Below are 18,440 nucleotides of genomic sequence, written 5' to 3'. Positions count from 1 at the left end.
TTTGTTTAATTTTTAAAGATGCATCTATTAATTATTGGGGGCGGGCAAAGAGAGAAGTGAATGACAGAGAGACAAATGCCACTCAGTCGTGGCACATGCTGTATCAGGAATCAAGACTCAGGTCTCAGGCTTGCAACTTCACTGTTTTACTTGTGAGTTATCTCCCTGCCCCTATATATACTTTTTATTTTATTTTTCCTATATTTAATATTTCAAAGACTTAGAGAGAAAGAGGGAGGGAGACAAAGGCAGGCCAGATCACTACTCAGTTCTGATATATGTGATACTAGGTCTGAATCTGGGGGTTCAGGAGTACTGAGTACTCTACTGCCCAGCTAGCTCCCCAATCCTCTACAATTAATTCTTTTTTCATTGCTACCAGGTTTACTGCTGGGGATGAGTGACTGCACAATGAATTGCACTGGGCCAGTTTTTTCTTTTCCCATTTTCTTTTATTTGATAGGACAGAGAGAAATTAAGAGTGAAAGAAGAGCTAGAGAGGGAGAGAGAGACACCTGCTGTACTGCTTCACTGCTTGTGAAACTTCCCCCGTGGTGGTGGGCCCCTGGTCCTGAACCCCAGCCTATGCGCATGGTAACACTTGTGCTCAACCAGGTGCTCTATCTCCTGACCCTCAGAATTAATTTTTAAAAGTCTTTAGTAAGTACAGACTTGCTTTACTTATTTTCATATTCTTAGTCACAATTGGAACAAAACCTTGCATATGGGAGACTCTCAACCTGATGTCAAATTAACGAAGGGCAATTAGCTTGGAGAAGAATAAGACTGAGAGGGGTAAAGAGCAGTATAGCATAAGGCAACAGTCTTCAAATATTTGAACAGCTGTCATGTGGAAAATTTGTGTACTTACAGAGAAACAAATATAACAGAGAATATACAATTTATTCTTCTATGAGGTTGCATCTGAGTGAAAATATATAAAGAAGTTCATGAAGGGTTGAGTAAATGAACAGATAATGATTCCACAAAGCACTCTGGGTATCAGAGGAACAAACACAGAGCTAATAACACAGCTCTCATTAGGAGCAATCAGTGAGCATATCCTTATCTGTACATAAATCAGAAAATTCACCTCTAAGTTATCTTTAGACCTGCCAGGTTTAAACATTGAGGTAAAAATTATTAGCTAGAGGGAGTCGGGCTGTAGCGCAGCGGGTTAAGCACAGGTGGCGCAAAGCACAGGACCGGCATAAGGATCCCGGTTCGAACCCCGGCTCCCCACCTGCAGAGGAGTCGCTTCACAGGCGCTGAAGCAGGTCTGCAGGTGTCTATCTTTCTCTCCCCCTCTGTCTTCCCCTCCTCTCTCCGTTTCTCTCTGTCCTATCCAACAACGACGACAACAACAATAATAACTACAATAATAAAACAACAAGGGCAACAAAAGGAAATAAATAAAATAAAAAAATTATAAAAAAAATTATTAGCTAGAAACTTATTTGGTGAAGGTATCAGTATACCCCCTTTAGTATTTAGAGGTAACTTAATTGGAAATAATTAAGTTCAGTATGTTTAAAAAGTGAATTAAGGGTTACTTAAAAAAAAAGATAATGTTTATGATATGTGAATTATAACTTAATTTTAAAAAAGTGAATTGCATTTTTACAAATTTAGATGTTTAACTTAATGTTGAAATTTAAAATATTAAAAAATGATTTACTTACACCAGGTATTTATTTATTTGATAGGGAGAAAGAAGTAGAGAGGCATAGTGAATGAAAGAGACCACAACATTGAAGCTTCCTTCAATGTAGTGGGAGTAGGGCTTGAACCTGGGTTGTACACATGGCAAAGCAGTGCTCTATCCAATTGAACTATTTTGCTGGCCCTATACCAGGTTTTTAAAGTGAATTTTGTTGAAAGAATAGAATCCCTTAACCTGTGGTTTGACTACTTCAAGTTCTTGGGATGTCAGTCAGGGTGTTTTTTTTTTTTTCCTTTCTTTGATGACACAATATAACTTTCTAAGTAGTTATAGAGTAACCCTTACCTTGATAGGCTAAGAACATTTTTGTGAAAGGAGGCATTCGGACCAAAAAGTGAAGCACAGTGCCACTGTTAGAATAGTGGGAGCCATAGTGGTAAGGTTGTACTGGAGGCATGGGGTCATCTTCCCTGGCACCTTTGCGGTACTCTTCTTCCAAGTACTGTAGGAAACAGGAAACACAGAAAAAAAAATTCACTGTAGTATACTCCAGGCAGAGCTAGGAAAGTCTCACCAGTTTCCTTTCCCATCTACTCTACTACCAGCCCTTTAATGCTACTCTCCATGGCTGGCCCTACTATTTGTATTTGAACCTCAGTCACTAAGCATCACAGTCAACTTGACTTTGATTCAGCAATGCTGCTACCTACATCTCAACTCTCTGTCTCTGAACTAATAAATACTAACACAAAAGCTGATCAAACACTCCATAAATAGAACTATTTTGATCACTAGAGATGCCTGCATTTTAAGAGTTTCAAAGTTGGAGTCTGTCCACTACCACATTGGAAGAAGTTTCAGTGCTGTGTATGTATTATTATGTTGTATGTATTATCTACCCATCGATCTACCTATCTATAAACCAAAGTCATCCTGGAGAGGTGAAGCTTTCAAGAAGACAGAAACAAACAAACAACAATAACACACAGTAATAATGTCCCTCTAACTTAGGAGGTTAAAAAAAATATATCACTTCCTTATTCTCATCTCCTACAGTTTTTGTCTAGCTCTGATAACAAAATCAGCAGATAATGAACTTTTCTAGAGTTGCTCCTCCTTGATTTCCACAGCACTGGCTCCTTTTCAGAAGACTTAGGGAGGGGATGGGATATGGATTTCTGGTGGTGGGGATTGTATGGAATTGTACCCCTCTTTTCCTATGGTCTTGTGGGTGTTAACCATTTTATAAATACAAAATTAAAAATAATACAAAAAAGAAGACTTAAGCAGTGACAGACGCTAAAGGTATCTTTCTGGAATCGTTACATAAAATAATGTAGCACAGAAAGAAACAAAAGCTTCAATTGTTTCTATCGTGATACTGCTGTGAAGAATGCAGTCTAGTTCACTCATTTCTTCAAATTTCCAATAGAATTCTGTTAGTATGAATTCATAGAAAAGGTAACAACAATTATTTTTAAAGTTTAAGATCTGGTAGTAGATTCTTGTTAATAAGCCAGTGCAGGCGATGGGCACTAGCTTACTTACTGGGTAGAGCACACACCTTACTGTGTTTGAGGCCCTGGTTTGCTCCTCAGCACCACATGAGAGCACCATGGATAAAAACAAAGGGAGGTCCACAGATGGGGAGAGAAACTGAGTTCTCTTCCCTATTTGACTTTCCTTCCCTCTTCTCTTGCCTCTAAATATTTAGAATAAAAAAAAAAATTGGGCTGAGGAGGTCACAAAGCAGTATTGTGCATGTGTGAGACCCTCAGTTCATTCTCTTGTGTGTCACTAAAAAAAAAAAAAAATACAAGCTCTGTTGCATATGAAGGACAGGGGATTACGGCAAATCATAAACACACTGATGTTGTCAAGTAAGTAACACTAATGGCTGACAGGAGGTGCCTGGAAATCTCTGTAATTTTTACAAAGAATATTAATTACAAATTTGAATATGAATGTGAATTATTAGTCTTTAATTTATGGGCATAAGTATATTTTCTTCTTTCAGATGTGTTTTCAGTTAACTGAAATAAAAATTTTTTATTTAGAATCCTAACATGTCTGTTAATCAAGTCACAAGGAAGTGAAAAACAAGACAACACAAAACAAACCACTATAAATTTAAAGTCACGTAAAACTAAAAACTACAAAACTCCAGTTTTCACTTATCAAAATATGAGGAAACACTAAACTTACTTTGTATGTATCCACATACCGATCTTCTTTTTCTTTGTACTGAACAGCTATAGGCTTAGAGAGATTTCTACAAAAAAGAAATGATGGAAAAAATATGAAGTATATTGTCAGGATTAAGCAGCTGAGATGTCTCTGCATCCTGTAAATCATCAAATACTTGATCCTTAGATTAGTACTTATACATGTTTCTTTGCAACTAACAGATACCACTCAAAATTATGATTTCATAAATGATTAAGTAGACTTTTTTCTAAGCAGATCCACACTGGAATTAGGAATTCCTGTCTTGTATCTACCTAAGAAAATTTGCTCCTTTCCTTGCCCCTCTGTTTCCTCCAGGATCATAACTGAAACTGTCCAAAGGCAGGTGACTGCTACTGTGTCCTGGAGATTTCTGTCTTTATTTTACTGACTGGATATCCATTTAGGTAGTGAAGGGTGAAGGGTAGTTTGGACAGGAAATTAGATCATAAAGGGATGCTATGTAATTATTAGGCTAGTTAGTGAAAATCAAAGAAACAACATGTGTTTAAGTGACAAGTTGAGATCTGGAGTGTGATTAAATCTATGTGTATAGATTATATTTACATACATATAGATGGAACACCAAATAAAGGGGAGGCAGGAGATAATTCACCATAGGCTGTATATCTCACCATATGCCAGGTTCTGTGTTCAAGCCCCAGCAGCACATGGGTGGCACTGAGGATGCTCCATGCACAGCAGAGTGGTACTGTCTCTCCCCATCCCCTTTCTCTCTCAAATAAAGAATGGAAAAATTGGCTGGAGCCATGATGTCATGCATACATAAGTATCCTACCCCAACCCCATGCGATATTAAACAAAATGAGGTATCACGAAAGAATCTAGGACCTCATATATGTTCAATACCACTGCTAAGCAGTCTCTCAGGGTCAGTTTTTTCCACCCATTCTTTTATCTTAGAGAGAGTGAGAGAGAGGAGAAAAAGGGAGAGAGACAAAGAGACTTCACCATTCATAGAACTCCCTTTGTTCCATCCATGGTGTTCCTATAAGAAGCTGGGGCTTGAACTCAAGGCCTCATGCATAAGGTGTGTGCTCTAGTTAGGTGAGCTATCTCCCTTCCCTAGTTATTTTGTAACCTAAGTCATAGATGCTGAGTAACACCACTGGGTATAGTAGAGGATGTATATATACATGTGGGTGTGTCTGTGCTACTAATTCACACCCCATTAGGGAGGTAAGAGAACATAAGGATCAATTCTTACTTTCATAAACTACAGAGTCAAATAGTCTTTGTATGGCAATTGGAGTAAGAGAAACAGAAATATCCAAGATTTGTGGCTGAGACTTGGGACCACTTGCCATTTTAACATGTGGTACTATAATTTGATCAACATCAAGATCTGCCCAGATTTAATAAAAGTCAAACCAGCTCTGCTTAGGCAGATGTTTATATAGCTGTTATATTTTAAAACTAAATAAAGAGTACTCCAAATATTTTATTTGGCATATTAGAGTTTTTAGTTATACATATGCAAGATATACCTATTTTTTCTCTCATATTTTGATAAATAAAAACTGGAATTCACTTAATGTAGATTTATGTTTAACTGCCAGAAAGTAAACCTTGACCGGACAGTTTTCAAGAAATTAGATTCTGTTTAAAGTATTTGTCATTTAAAAGCTGTACTTTTTGTACACAACTGTTTTATATACTAGTATAAATAGATACAATATATCTGGAAGGCAGTTTGATAAGGGTATAGCCAAATAGCTCTTCAAATATGAGTATTATGTTCTAGAAGTTTAACTTTTGGTCATAAGAATAGTCTCACTGATCTTTTGTATGGTTCTCTTATTTTCGATGTTGTTTATTTCTGCTCTAATTTTAGTGATTTCTGTCCTTCTGGTTGCTTTAGGGTTCCTTTGTTCCTCTTCCTCTAAGTCCTTGAGGTGTAAAGTAAGGTCATTTATTTGAGCTTTTTCTTGTTGTTTAATATGTGATTGTATTGTATAAGTTTCCCTCTCAATACTGCTTTAGCTGTGTCCAAATATTTTGATAGGTTGTGTTTTCATTTTCATTTGTTTCTCTTGCTTGAGTGACTCTCTGACCCAGTGGTTCTTCAGGAGTATGTTGTTTACTTTCCAAATTCTGTGACTTTTAATAATTTTCTGTTTGTTGTTAAATGTTAGTTTAAGAAAGGATAAATTGACAAAACCATAGGGTAGGAGGGGTACAACTCCACACAATTCCCACAACCGAATCTCCATATCCTCCAGAGTTATTGCTGGAGCTTGGTGCCTGCACTATGAACCCACCACCCCTGGAGGTCATTTTTCCCATTTTGTTGCCTTTGTTGTTGCCATAGCTGCTATTGTTATTGGATAGGACAGAGAAAAATTGAGAGAGTAGTGGAAGACAGGGAGAGGAAGAGAAAGAAGGACACATGCAGACCTGCCTCACTACTTGTGAGGCAACCCCCCCTACAGGTGGGCTCTAACCAGGATCCTTACACTGGTTCTTGTGCTCATGTGCCATGTGCACTTAACCCACTGCACTACCCCCGGCTCCTTATTTATTTTCTTTTAATGAGAGAGAGAGAGAGAGATTGAGACAGAAACACCAGAGCATTACTCAGCTCTAGCTTCTTACTGTGATGCTGGGGATTGAACCTGAGACTTCAGAGCCTCAGGTATGAGAGTCTTTTTTGCATAACCATTATGCTGTTTCTCTAGCCAAGGACTCCTCTATTTTTTTTTTTTACACTTACCTGTAAATGGATGAATCACTGAGATCAAGGGTCTCACTAATGTAGTCAGCCAGTATAAATGGGAAGACTGGATACTGCATGAGATCATTGAAGGATCGGCCAGCATGTTTGTTTAAGTGAGTTAAATATTCAAAATTAGTAATTTGTCCAGTATACCATAAATTTGTCAGAGCAGTAATGTTGCCATATTCCAGAAGATTAGGAAGGTTATTTGTTAGTATGCTGTGGTACACATCATCTCGAACCTATAAGAGAAGTAGGGAAAAACATATTTGATTTTTAGGCTTATGACAGTTCTCTAAAGTACTCATGCTCTCAAAGGCATGCTATAAACCTCAATCTGAAGAAAATTATTTCAGCTGAAAATCATTAACTGGTGGGGACCTGAGACTCAACTTTATGTCTCCCTCCAAGATTTTTCTTTTTACTGCTATGCTTTGCTGCTAGAGAAATCTAGTAAGAAAATCAGTGTGGTTTCTTTCCTTTTTCAGAATTAGGACCTCATACACGCATGATGATCTGGGCTTCCTCCCATCCCTTCATTTAGATGGAGAGATAGAGAGGGAGAGACAAGACCATTGCCATATGGTGCTGGGGCTTGAACTTGGGCTGCATCCACAGGAAAGAATGTGCATGGCAGTGTATGTGCCCTACCCTATGAATTATCTCTCTGGCCTAAGAAACAGTCTGTATAGGAAGAAGAGTCATAGTTAAGAATACTCCGAACTGTGATTAAAATTAAATGAGAAGAATGAGAAAATATAACTATAACTAATGGAATAGGCATTATCATATGGTGTTTAAGAACAGTAGCTTAGGGAGTTGGGCAGTAGCGCAGCAGGTTAAGTGCACATGGCACAAAGCGCAAGGACCGGCATAAGGATCCTGGTTCAAGCCCCCAGCTCTCCATCTGCAGGGGAGTCGCTTCACAGATAGTGAAGCAGGTCTGCAGATGTCTACTTTTCTCTCCCCCTCTCTGTCTTCCCCTCCTCTCTCCATTTCTCTCTGTCCTATCCAACAATGATGACAATAAGAATAGCTACAATAAAACAACAAGGGCAACAAAAGGGAATAAATAAATAACTATTAAAAAAAAAAAAAAGAACTGTAGCTTAAATCTGAGTAATGACAATTACTGAAGCTAAGGATGATGGGATGGAATTTATGACCAACTATATCCCAAACTACTCTTGACAAAGGAGGCACTCAAGTTTATGCAACAAGTATTTGTTGAGAACCTAAATATCAATGTGCTCAAGGTGCTGAAGCAGCAGTCCCCACAGATGGGGGAGTCAGAGAGATGGAGAAAATAGTAAAAGATAAGGTTAGAGGGGTGACAAGGTGTTAGATCATTCAACAGTTTACTAAGCTACTGTTAGGATTTTGCCTTTAACTGAGTCTGACACAAAAAGTGACCTGAAGGCATGGCACAGGTGACTGTCTTGATCTGACTTTTTTTAGCTGTTGCATTGAGAATAGTTGAAAGAAAGGAGAGTATGCAAATAAGGAAGCCAATTAGGATGCTTGTAATAACTGAGGCTAAGAAATGATAACTTAAACTAGAATGGTAGTATTGGAAGTGGTCATATTCTTGATGTATTTTGAGGGGAGAGTGAATAGGATTAATTGATAAAGTAGATGTAGGGGTAGAGAGAACAAGAGGAGTGTGAAACTAGAAAAGGTTTGCGTCCTGGGCAATTGAAAGATTGGAGTTATTATTTATTTGGGAGAAGATCAAATGTGAAATGTGAGGTGCCAGTTATGACTTCAAATAGAGATACCAAGTAGTCAGTTAAATATTTGATTGTAGCATTTAGGGGAAAAGGTTTGTTTTGTGGTATAAACTTATCAGTTGTCAGATGATAGGGAATGCTATTTATTTAAAGTCATATGACTGGGTAAGAAGAGAAGAGGTCTGAAGAATGAGTTTGAGACAGAGAAAGGTTTTGTGAACAAGACTGAGAAGAAACAACTATTTTCACTGGAGGTAAAAGGAAATATAAGAGAAAATGATATCCCAGTGAAGAAGTTTTTAAAAATATGAAAGAGAGGAAAGAGGGAGAGAGGGAGAGGGGGAGAGGGGGGGAAGAGAGAGAGAGAGAACACAAACATGTGAGCATGTACACTGGTCCTAGGGATCAAACTTAGTTTCAAGCATGCAAATCAGGAGTTGTCCTACTGCTGAGTCATCTCTGTGTCTTGCCCCCTGGCTACCCCCCCCCATACACACACACACACACACACACACACACTGCCTTTACAAAAGAAAATTGCTGTGTCAAATGCTTCTAATAGGTCAAGTAAGATGTGGACTAAGAAATATGACCATAGGGTTTATCAAAAAGGAAGTCACCAGGGGCCCAGACCAGAGAAATTATCAGGTAGGATGATGAGAACAAAAGTTGATTATGCTAAATTAGAAGTGAATGACAACTACTGAATGGTTTCACTTATGTGGAATATAGAGAACTAAACAAAATGAACTTGCAAAAAAAAAAAAAGAATCAAATTATCTCTCAGTGCCTGAGAACTACGTTAGTTATGGGGGGATTTTGGTGAAGTGTGAAGTGACTTACACAGACCATGTATGGGTGTGAAATTATAGCCCTGAAATCTTACAATTTGGGGACTGGTTAAACAGTTCACTTGCAAAGTATGTGGCTTGGCTATATGTACTACTCATATTTGAGCCTGGCCTGCATGGCACTGAAGATTCAATGCTGTGGTCTCTTTTACTCTCTTTTGGTCTCTTATAATTTTGTAAAATCACTAATAAAAATTAAAATAAAAAAAATTGAGTTGGGCATTTAAAAAAAATTCAAAACAGTTGGAAGTAGCAAATATACACAGCTTTTCCCATATGGTTTTATGTAATAGAAAAAATAGTTTTTATAATAATTTTAATAATTTTTTATGTAATAGAAAAAATAATAGTTGAAGGGATATGGGGATCAATAAAGGGACTGTCAAAAGTAAAATACTATCAAGTTTAAACTACTCTTTCATGTTAGTTACACATTAATTTATTTGCTTTTTTACAGATACTGTCACTTCTGGGAACTGAAATTTAATATCGTTTTTGAGGACAAAAATAGTCTTAATATAACCAAGGGATTACCTTAATTAGGAATAAGTAACAAGGTATTTTTATTTGGTTTCAGAAGCAGTACGTTAGTTTAAACAAGTTAAGCCTTTAAATAACCATTAAAAGCATAGATAAACTGATCCTGTAGTCATTTCAAACTGATAATTTATCAATGTAGTCAGCTGTACCTTGGTGTTATCAAATGCTAACAGGAGTGTTCTGCCATTTGTTAAAAAGATTTCCACAGCGTTATCCCTTAATTGCCACCAACGCTTGTGAACCTCTTTTATTTCTTCATATGTCCAGGAAAATGATGCTGGCTCCAATTCTCCCTGAAGGCTCTAAGACAAGGGAAACAGATGAAAGTAATTACTCAACATGACTATAAGTAATAATTTAAATCAACATTTAAGTTTACATGTACACTAAGTTAGGCACACACATTACCATGCACAAGGACCCAGGTTCAAGCTCCTCACCTGTAAGGGGGAAGCTTCATGAGTGGTGAAGCAGGTCTGCAGGTATCTTTCTTTCTCCTTTTCTCTCTTCCCCTCCCCTCTCAATTTCAATCTATTCTATCAAATAAAGGAAGGAATAAAGAAAGAGAGAAACAAGGAGTAAAAAAAAAGGAAGAAAAAAAGAGGAAAAATGGCCTCCAGAAGCAATGGATTTATAGTGCTGGCAGTAACCCTGGTAGCAATAAAAAAAAAAAAGGAAAATATAGAAATTCTTCATTCTGTGCCAAAATGACAGGTAATGTTTCTCTGAAAATCCACTAATAAATACTTCAAAATGTTGGATGAAATAGAAAAAAATAATTTAAAGTCTCTTCTTCTCCTTCTATGTTATCAATGGGGTTCTCTGGCTACACTGTTCTCAGTGGTCATTTCTTCATCCTTCTCTTCCTTCTCCTTTTCCTTTTTTTTTGGACAGTGAGAGATAAAGAAGGATATCGAGGGAGAAAGATAGGAAGAAACAGAGATATCTGCAGCACAGGTTCTGAGAGAATTCTCCCTGAGAAACCCAAACTGTGGGTCTTTCTTCACATAGATTTGGTAATATAATCTGATAATAAATCAACCTATCTGTGTGGCCCAGGGACTCTTAATCTAGGAAATATAATTTTCATGTCTCTGAATCATTCAACCAAGACAAAGGAGATTCTATGAAGAGCTGTTCTTGCAGTTAACCCAGCACTTCTTTTTTTTTTTTTTTTTCCTCCTCCAGGGTTATTGCTGGGCTCGGTGCCTGCACCATGAATCCACCGCTCCTGGAGGCCATTTCCCCCCCTTTTGTTGCCCTTGTTGTAGCTTCGTTGTGGCTATTATTATTGCCCTTGTTGACGCAATTCGTTGTTGGATAGGACAGAGAGAAATGGAGAGAGGAGGGGAAGACAGAGAAGGGGAGAGAAAGACAGACACCTGCAGACCTGCTTCACCGCCTGTGAAGCGACTCCCCTGCAGGTGGGGAGCCGGGGGCTCGAACCAGGATCCTTAAGCCGGTCCCTGCGCTTTGCGCCACATGCGCTTAACCCACTGCGCCACTGCCCGACTCCCAACCCAGCACTTCTATGTATATAGACTCAGTGAATGAAAGCTTTCAGATCAGCATAGCCAAATAGTTACCATGCCTTCATATGTGGTCAGCAAGAGGAAGACAGGCAGTAAAGTGATTATGGGGAGATTGGGTCTGTTGACAGCATTAGTCCTAGACTACTTCAACAAAACTTCACATTTTAGAGTAAAAAACTAGGGGCCCCAAGACCTATACTTTTCATCATTACTAAGAGGCCCTCCTAAAGAATAAATTCAAGAAAAATCTTTAAAAAAAAACTATATCCAGATTTTTTTTTTTAAGAAAAGAATTTATTTGGGAGTCAGGCAGTAGTGCAGTGGGTTAAGCGCAGGTGGTGCAAAGCACAAGGACCAGAGTAAGGATCCCGGTTCGAGCCCCCGGCTCCCCACCTGCAGGGGAGTCGCTTTACAGGTGCTTCACAAGTCTGCAGGTGTCTATCTTTCTCTCTCTCTCTGTCTTCCTCTCCTCTCTCCATTTCTCTCTGTCCTATACAACAATGATGACATCAATGACTATAATAATTAAAAAAGGGCAACAAAAAAGGGAATAAATAAAAAAATTATTTATTTATTTATGAAAAAGATAGGAGGAGAGAGAGAAAGAACCAGACATCACTCTGGTTCATGTACTGTTGGGGATTGAACTCAGGACCTCATGCTTGAAAGCCCAATGCTTTATCCACTGCATCACTTTCTGGGCCACATCTAGATTTTTTTTAAAAAAATTGCAATTGAATACATAAATTCTGTTACTCAATGCATTTAGTGGAAAAATCATGGTGTCTAGGAGAGCACAAGTCTTTTTGGTGTATGAAACTTTGAATTTGAGACCCAGTACCACTGTGGACAGCACTGGGTAGATTCATGGATGCTGGAGTGGTGCTGTGGTATCTCTCTTTAATTTTTGCCCTCTAGTTCAGAAAAATAGTTAATTAAAAATTGGGCCTCAGTACATGAGATCCTGTATTCTTTTCTGGTGCTGCATTGAATCAAGAGAAAGACTCCTATTAAAGGTTAAAACCAGTAGTTATTTCCATCAAATAAACCCTAATTCTTTTCTCTTACATTAAATTTTCTCTTTTGGCAAATGATAAGTACTTAGATTTTTGTGGTGGCTAACAGGAGGTTTGTAATGCAAAATTTAGAATTCAATTATAATAACTATCTTATTCTTTTCTTTTATTTTTTATATTTATTTTTCCCTTTTTGTTGCCCTTGTTGTTTTCTATTGTTGTCGTAGTTATTAGTTATTGATGTCACTGTTAGATAGGACAGAGAGAAATGGAGAGAGGAGGGGAAGACAGAGAAGGGGAGAGAAAGATAGACACCTGCAGACCTGCTTCACCGCCTGTGAAGTGACTCCCCTGCAGGTAGGGAACCAGGGGCTCAAACTGGGATCCTTACGCCAGTCCTTGCACTTTGCACCATGTGCACTTAACCCAATGCGCTATCGCCGACTCCCAATAACCATCTTATTTTTATTTATCTTCCTAGTCACTCATTTAAAATTTAAAATTTGTTTTTTATTATATTTATTTATTTATTGGATTGAGTCAGTCAGAAATCGAGAAGGAAGGGGGAAATAGAGAGGAAGAGAGACACCTGCAGCACTGCTTCACCACTTGAAAAGCTTTCCCTCTGCAGGTGGGGGCTAGGGGGCTGAGCCTGGGTCCTTGCACATTGTAATATGTGTGCTCAACCAGATGTTCCACCACCTGGCTCCCAAAATTTTAAATTTGAATTGCCTTGCTCTATGTGTGTTTTACTATTAGACAACTACCATTTAGAATTAAAGTTAGGAAATATTAAAAGTTAAGTATTTTAATGAAAATGTAATAGTATTGTTATCAAAAGTGGATTACTCCTTGTTAATTCACTCATTCAAGTTAACATGTATGAATTAGGCCTCTCTGAGCAAGCATTGCTGTGTGCTATGTAGAAAAAAAAATCTGTATTAGGTAAAGAAGACAACAGGTATTTGTACAAAATTAAGATGTAAGATACAAACATCACAAAAGAAGAATAAATGCTACAAAATAAAAAGGAAGTAAGACTTCTTCACAATAGTAAACAAGTAAGTATAGGGGTAGGAGTAGGTAGTATAATGGTTTATACATAGAGACTCCCATGCCTGACACTACAAAGCCCCAGGTTCAATCCCTGTACCACCATAACCAGAGCTGAGCAGTGGCCTGGTAAAAACACAATAAAATAAAATAAAAAATATATATGTAAGTATTTTCAGGAGAACTTTAAAGGGGGAAATGTCATGTTTTGGAATCAGAAAAATGTAGTTTTACATATCAACTATTAAATTCCTTGGTTGCTAAATAGATTTACCTTGGAAAAAACCTGATGCTTGTACTAGGATAAAAGCTTACATGTAAATCATAGAGAATAACAATTTTAGAGGCTATATTAAATATTTTCACAGTTCTAACACATTATTTGTCACTAAATGTTTTTACTCCTTGGTTTCTTTGAAGTCAAGTATGCATTTTCTAATAAATGTAAAACACAAAACTTAAAGTACCGCATTAGAAATGCCCAGTTTTAGAAATTTTCTGAAACAAAAAGCCTTATTCCTCCTACTATAGGTACTTATTGCTTCATAAAGTTTATACACATATACATACATACTTTTTAGTGTGGCACTGGAGAATGAACTCAGAACTTCATGTATGCATAATGATGCTAAGTGGCTTCTAGTCTCAATTTTTTTCAATTTCTTTTTTTTATTTATAAAAAGGAAACACTGACAAAACCATAGGATAAGAGGGGTACAACTCCACACAATTATTTAGAGGGAGAGATCTACATAAAGGAAAGACACTCCAGTACCACATCACCATCCATGGAGCTGCTTCCTGTTTCCATTCAAGATACTCTTCTATGGTCTAAGGGCTTGAGTCTAGGAGTTGGTGCATGGTAAGGCATATGCTCTACTAGATGAGCTACCTCCCAGATGCTCAAAACCAATATGGCATATAAGTTCATTCAAATGGACAAAAAGCTGTACTCTTAATATACAGGAACCTGAATTAAGCACCTCTCATTTTCTGATTAATATCAGTTATTTCCAAAAGAATAAAAATTATCAAAAAAAATTTTAACAAATGCTGGAGAAGTTGTGGGGTCAAAGGAACCCTCCTGCACTGCTGGTGGGAATGTCAATTGGTCCAGCCTCTGTGGAGAACAGTTTGGAGAACTCTCAGAAGGCTAGAAATGGACCTACCCTATAATCCTATAATTCCTCTCCTGGGGATATATCCTAAGGAAACCAACACACCCATACAAAAAGATCTGTATACACATATGTTCTTATCAGCACAATTTGTAATAACTAAAACCTGGAAGCAACCCAGGTGTCCTAAAACAGATGAGTGGCTGCGTAACTTGTGGTCTATATATACAATGGAATACTACTCAGCTATTAAAAATGGTGACTTCACTGTTTTCAGCCAATTCTGGATGGACCTTGAAAAATTCATGTTAAGTGAAATAAGTCAGAAACAGAAGGATGAATATGGGATGATCTCACTCTCAGGCAGAAGTTGAAAAACAAGATCAGAAAAGAAAACACAAGTAGAACCTCAACTGGAATTGGCGTACTGCAACAAAGTAAAAGACTCTGGGGTGAGTATGGGGGGAGAATACAGGTCCAAAGAGGATGACAGAGGACCTAGTAGGGGTTTTATTGTTATGTGGAAAACTGGGAAATATTATGCATGTACAAGCTATTGTATTTACTATTGAGTGTAAACCATTAATTCCCCAATAAAGAAATTAAAAAAGAAAAAAAAAAGGATGCTTTGTGAGCAGTGTAGCAGGGTTTTGGCTGTCTGTCTTTCTCTTTCCTTCCCTAATAAAGAAATAAAAGAATAAAAATTATCAATCTGTATGAGTATCAGGATTACTTTCATTATTCAATTATACAGTATTTTACTTTTTTGAAGTTAAATGTACTTCATAATAAACTAGGAATTGCAGAGAGTAGTTATCTGCTGCCACTGAGGTTTCTGATTAAAAAATAGCACTTCAGAAGTTGACACATAATACTAGCTGCTATTAAGACTCAGATTATAAAACAGACGAGATGGTATGGACTTCTTTTTTAGAGTTCAGACCAATCTATACACAGTGACAATGAGTGATAAAAATGCAAACTCTGGCCTCTACTCACCGAACTTTCAACTGTATCAGAAGCATTATCTTCCACGAAATACATTCCACATTTGCCTGCAGGAAGTAATTGGATATGAGTTTTTAAATGTATTTGCATATTTACCACATATGGTTAAAAGAAAGATCTCTAAAGTGATTTGGCTTGAAATTAAATTCCAGTACTCAAAAACAGTTCCTGACACTCAGTAAATATTTGTGAATAGTATTTACAAGATTTTGAACAAGTTTTCAGCATCTAGTTGTCTTAGTTTCTTTATTTAAACAAGGGGTGAGGGGAATGTTTCACAGGGTTGCTGTGAGAATTAGAATATATGAAAAAGTAGGGCTGGGGAGACAGCATAATCGTAATGCAAATGACTCTCATCCCTGAGGCTCCAAGGCCCCAGGTTCAATCCCAAATACCACCATAAGCCAGAGCTGAGCTTTGGTCTCAACTGGTCTCTTTCTCCCTCCATCTCTCTCTCATTGAAGTAAAACACTAAAAAAAGAAAAATTAGAAAAGATAAAAATTTAAAAAGGAATAAATTGTCTCATTCAAACATGTATGCATTATTTATGTACACATGTATTTATTCAAATACGCATGCATAGTGGCATACTCTGTGTTTAAAATGCTGTCTATCTATTATCACTATCATGCTACAAACCAAATCTTTTAGAAAAAAAGGAAGTCCTAAATTATTTTGCTAACACAAACACTCATAGGCAGAATATGCCTTAAAAGTTATTCTCCAAAATGTCTTGCTGTGTAGGCTGTTAAAACGTCCCTGTATCTACCCAAGTGGTGGGGCCGGATTCCTGAGGCTCAAACAATACTGTGTGCTGGTCACCCTTGACCACTGGCATGCTAGGCTCAGAGAAGAGCACTGTTTTCATCTTTGTGGTCCGAGGACTCAGTCCTGGTAAACTTGAGTCTCAGACTATGGAAGCTGTAGGCTTAGTTTACATCAGTAAACCTCAAATTTGAGGCTGTGTCAGAATCACTGGTGAGCTCATTAAAATACAGATTGCTAGGCTCAATTAACAATCTGAAACACTGACATTTCGGAGTCAACAGGTCTAGGCCCTGGGAATATACATTGATAACAAATTTCCATGTGGCGATCCTAATCTGGAGACAATTTGCATACAGGATACTTTACAGAGGAACTGAGACCAAGTAGTAGAGCTTCATTCTTTTACATCTTTAGGAAATTTTTCTTTCCTCTTCCTCTTCCTTCTCCACCCCCCCCCTTCTCCTTCTCCTTCTTATTCTTCTATTGTCACCAGGGTTATGACTGGGGCTCTGTGCTGGCACTATGAATCCACAGCTCCCAGTGGCCAGTTTTTCAATTTTTTTTTCTTTTCTTTTTATATTATAGATGATAGGACCGAGAGAAATTGAGAGGGGGTGGGGAGGCAGAGAGGGAGAGAGAAAGACAGACACTTGCAGACCTGCTTCACCAGTTGTGAAGCACTCCCCTGCAGGTGGGGAGTGAGGGCTTGAACCTGAGGTCCTTGCCCATGATAATATGTGTGCTTAACCAGGCGCACTACCACCCAACCCTGGAAAAACTTCTCATAAGGTATAACTACATGGGTATCCCAGAATTGACAGTACTGTCAATTAATATAAGCACAATATAGAATACCAGCTGTGAGGGAGTCGGGCAGCAGTGCAGCGAGTTAAGCGCACACCGTGCAAAGCACAAGGATCTGGTTCACGCCCCTGGCTTTCCACCTGCAAGGGAGTCGATTTACAGGCATTGAAACAGGTCTGAAGGTGTCTATCTTTCTCTCCCCCCTCTGTCTTCCCCTCCTCTCTCCATTTCTCTATGTCCTATCTAATGACGATGACATCAATAACAACAACAATAATAACTACAACAATAATAAAAAGCAACAAGGGCAACAAAAGGGAAAATAAATATAAAATTTTTTTAAAAAAAGAATAAAAGCTGTGAGTAACCTCAAGATGATTACAATAGTTGACATATGCTATTTTTCATGTTAAAAAGTAAAACTGATATGCTGGATAACTGGAAAAGTCATGACACATTTTTGCAAAAAAGATATGTCATGACATTTCTGAAAATCCAATATAATAAGAAGAATGATTAAATATAAAAATGTGTCTTGATGAAGCAAGTCAAATTTAGAAAGATTAAGATGGTATTAAGTTTTTTAAAATGGTATTCATGGGCTTTTCAGAAAATAAGACATGAATTCATCTTCATAAGCCTTGTATCTACTGTTAAGAAAAAATAACTTAGTCATTTTATCTGATTTTGAAACAGTATGTCAAAACACTTCTTGAAATTATCAAAGAATGGAAAAAGGTAGGGATGAAGCTCCCCAAAATGTGACTTACCTAATAACAGTTCACCAGCTGTCTCTCTAGATGGTGCAACACTGATACATCTTCTATTCACTCTGTCAAAGCACATTTCAATGTCATAATAATTGAATGTTCTGATGAATCTCAGAGAATATAAATCTTATTTTATCTAGTAAAAGATTTCAGCAAAAAAGACTATAGTTTCAGAAGCATGAGATGCCAAATCTCACATGAAATATTACCTCATTAAATATTTTAGTAGAAAATGACTTTTGTTTTTTTTAGAAAAAGCTAATAATCCCTATACCCTCTATACAGAATATAGGCATTACAGGCATGCACTTAAGAGACTTCAATATTTTTATATTTTCTAGTAAATAAGCAAATGCTAGCTCATGCTTTTGAAACTTTAAATATATAAACAAAGCTCTGTACCCTAGGAATAAAGGTGATCTAGAGTCAGAAAAATTCCTCTATTGTTTGGTTAAGCCACTTTCTTCTTTGAATCTTAGTTCTTCATCTACAAAATGGACATGACAATAACGATATTGTCAACAATAATAATGATAATACTGCCATCAGTTAACATATATAGACCCATATGATGTTCAACCATGCTATAATGCCTAGAGTATTTTAATCTTCCTCATATAACA

The 18,440-nt window shown here is 37.4% G+C and overlaps 1 protein-coding gene across 4 annotated transcripts in view; it reads right to left on the bottom strand.

Moving 5' to 3' along the window:
* LYST (lysosomal trafficking regulator) overlaps window positions 1–18,440 on the bottom strand; it is a 188,280-nt gene that overhangs the window by 30,355 nt on the left and 139,485 nt on the right. For all 4 annotated transcript variants that reach the window (XM_016188071.2, XM_060191968.1, XM_060191966.1 and 1 more), the window contains 6 exons: window positions 17,818–17,879; window positions 15,466–15,521; window positions 9,897–10,049; window positions 6,624–6,868; window positions 3,869–3,935; window positions 2,009–2,165 (listed from right to left, as the gene is read on the bottom strand). In XM_016188071.2, coding sequence (XP_016043557.2) covers window positions 2,009–2,165; window positions 3,869–3,935; window positions 6,624–6,868; window positions 9,897–10,049; window positions 15,466–15,521; window positions 17,818–17,879 — 740 coding nt within the window. The remainder of the gene's footprint in view (window positions 1–2,008; window positions 2,166–3,868; window positions 3,936–6,623; window positions 6,869–9,896; window positions 10,050–15,465; window positions 15,522–17,817; window positions 17,880–18,440) is intronic.

The sequence above is a fragment of the Erinaceus europaeus genome, chromosome 6 (assembly GCF_950295315.1).
Source record: "Erinaceus europaeus chromosome 6, mEriEur2.1, whole genome shotgun sequence".
In the NCBI taxonomy this organism is placed as follows: Eukaryota; Metazoa; Chordata; class Mammalia; order Eulipotyphla; family Erinaceidae; genus Erinaceus; species Erinaceus europaeus.
The sequence above is the reverse complement of the archived record's forward strand: the minus strand, read 5'-3'. Positions and strand labels throughout refer to the sequence as shown.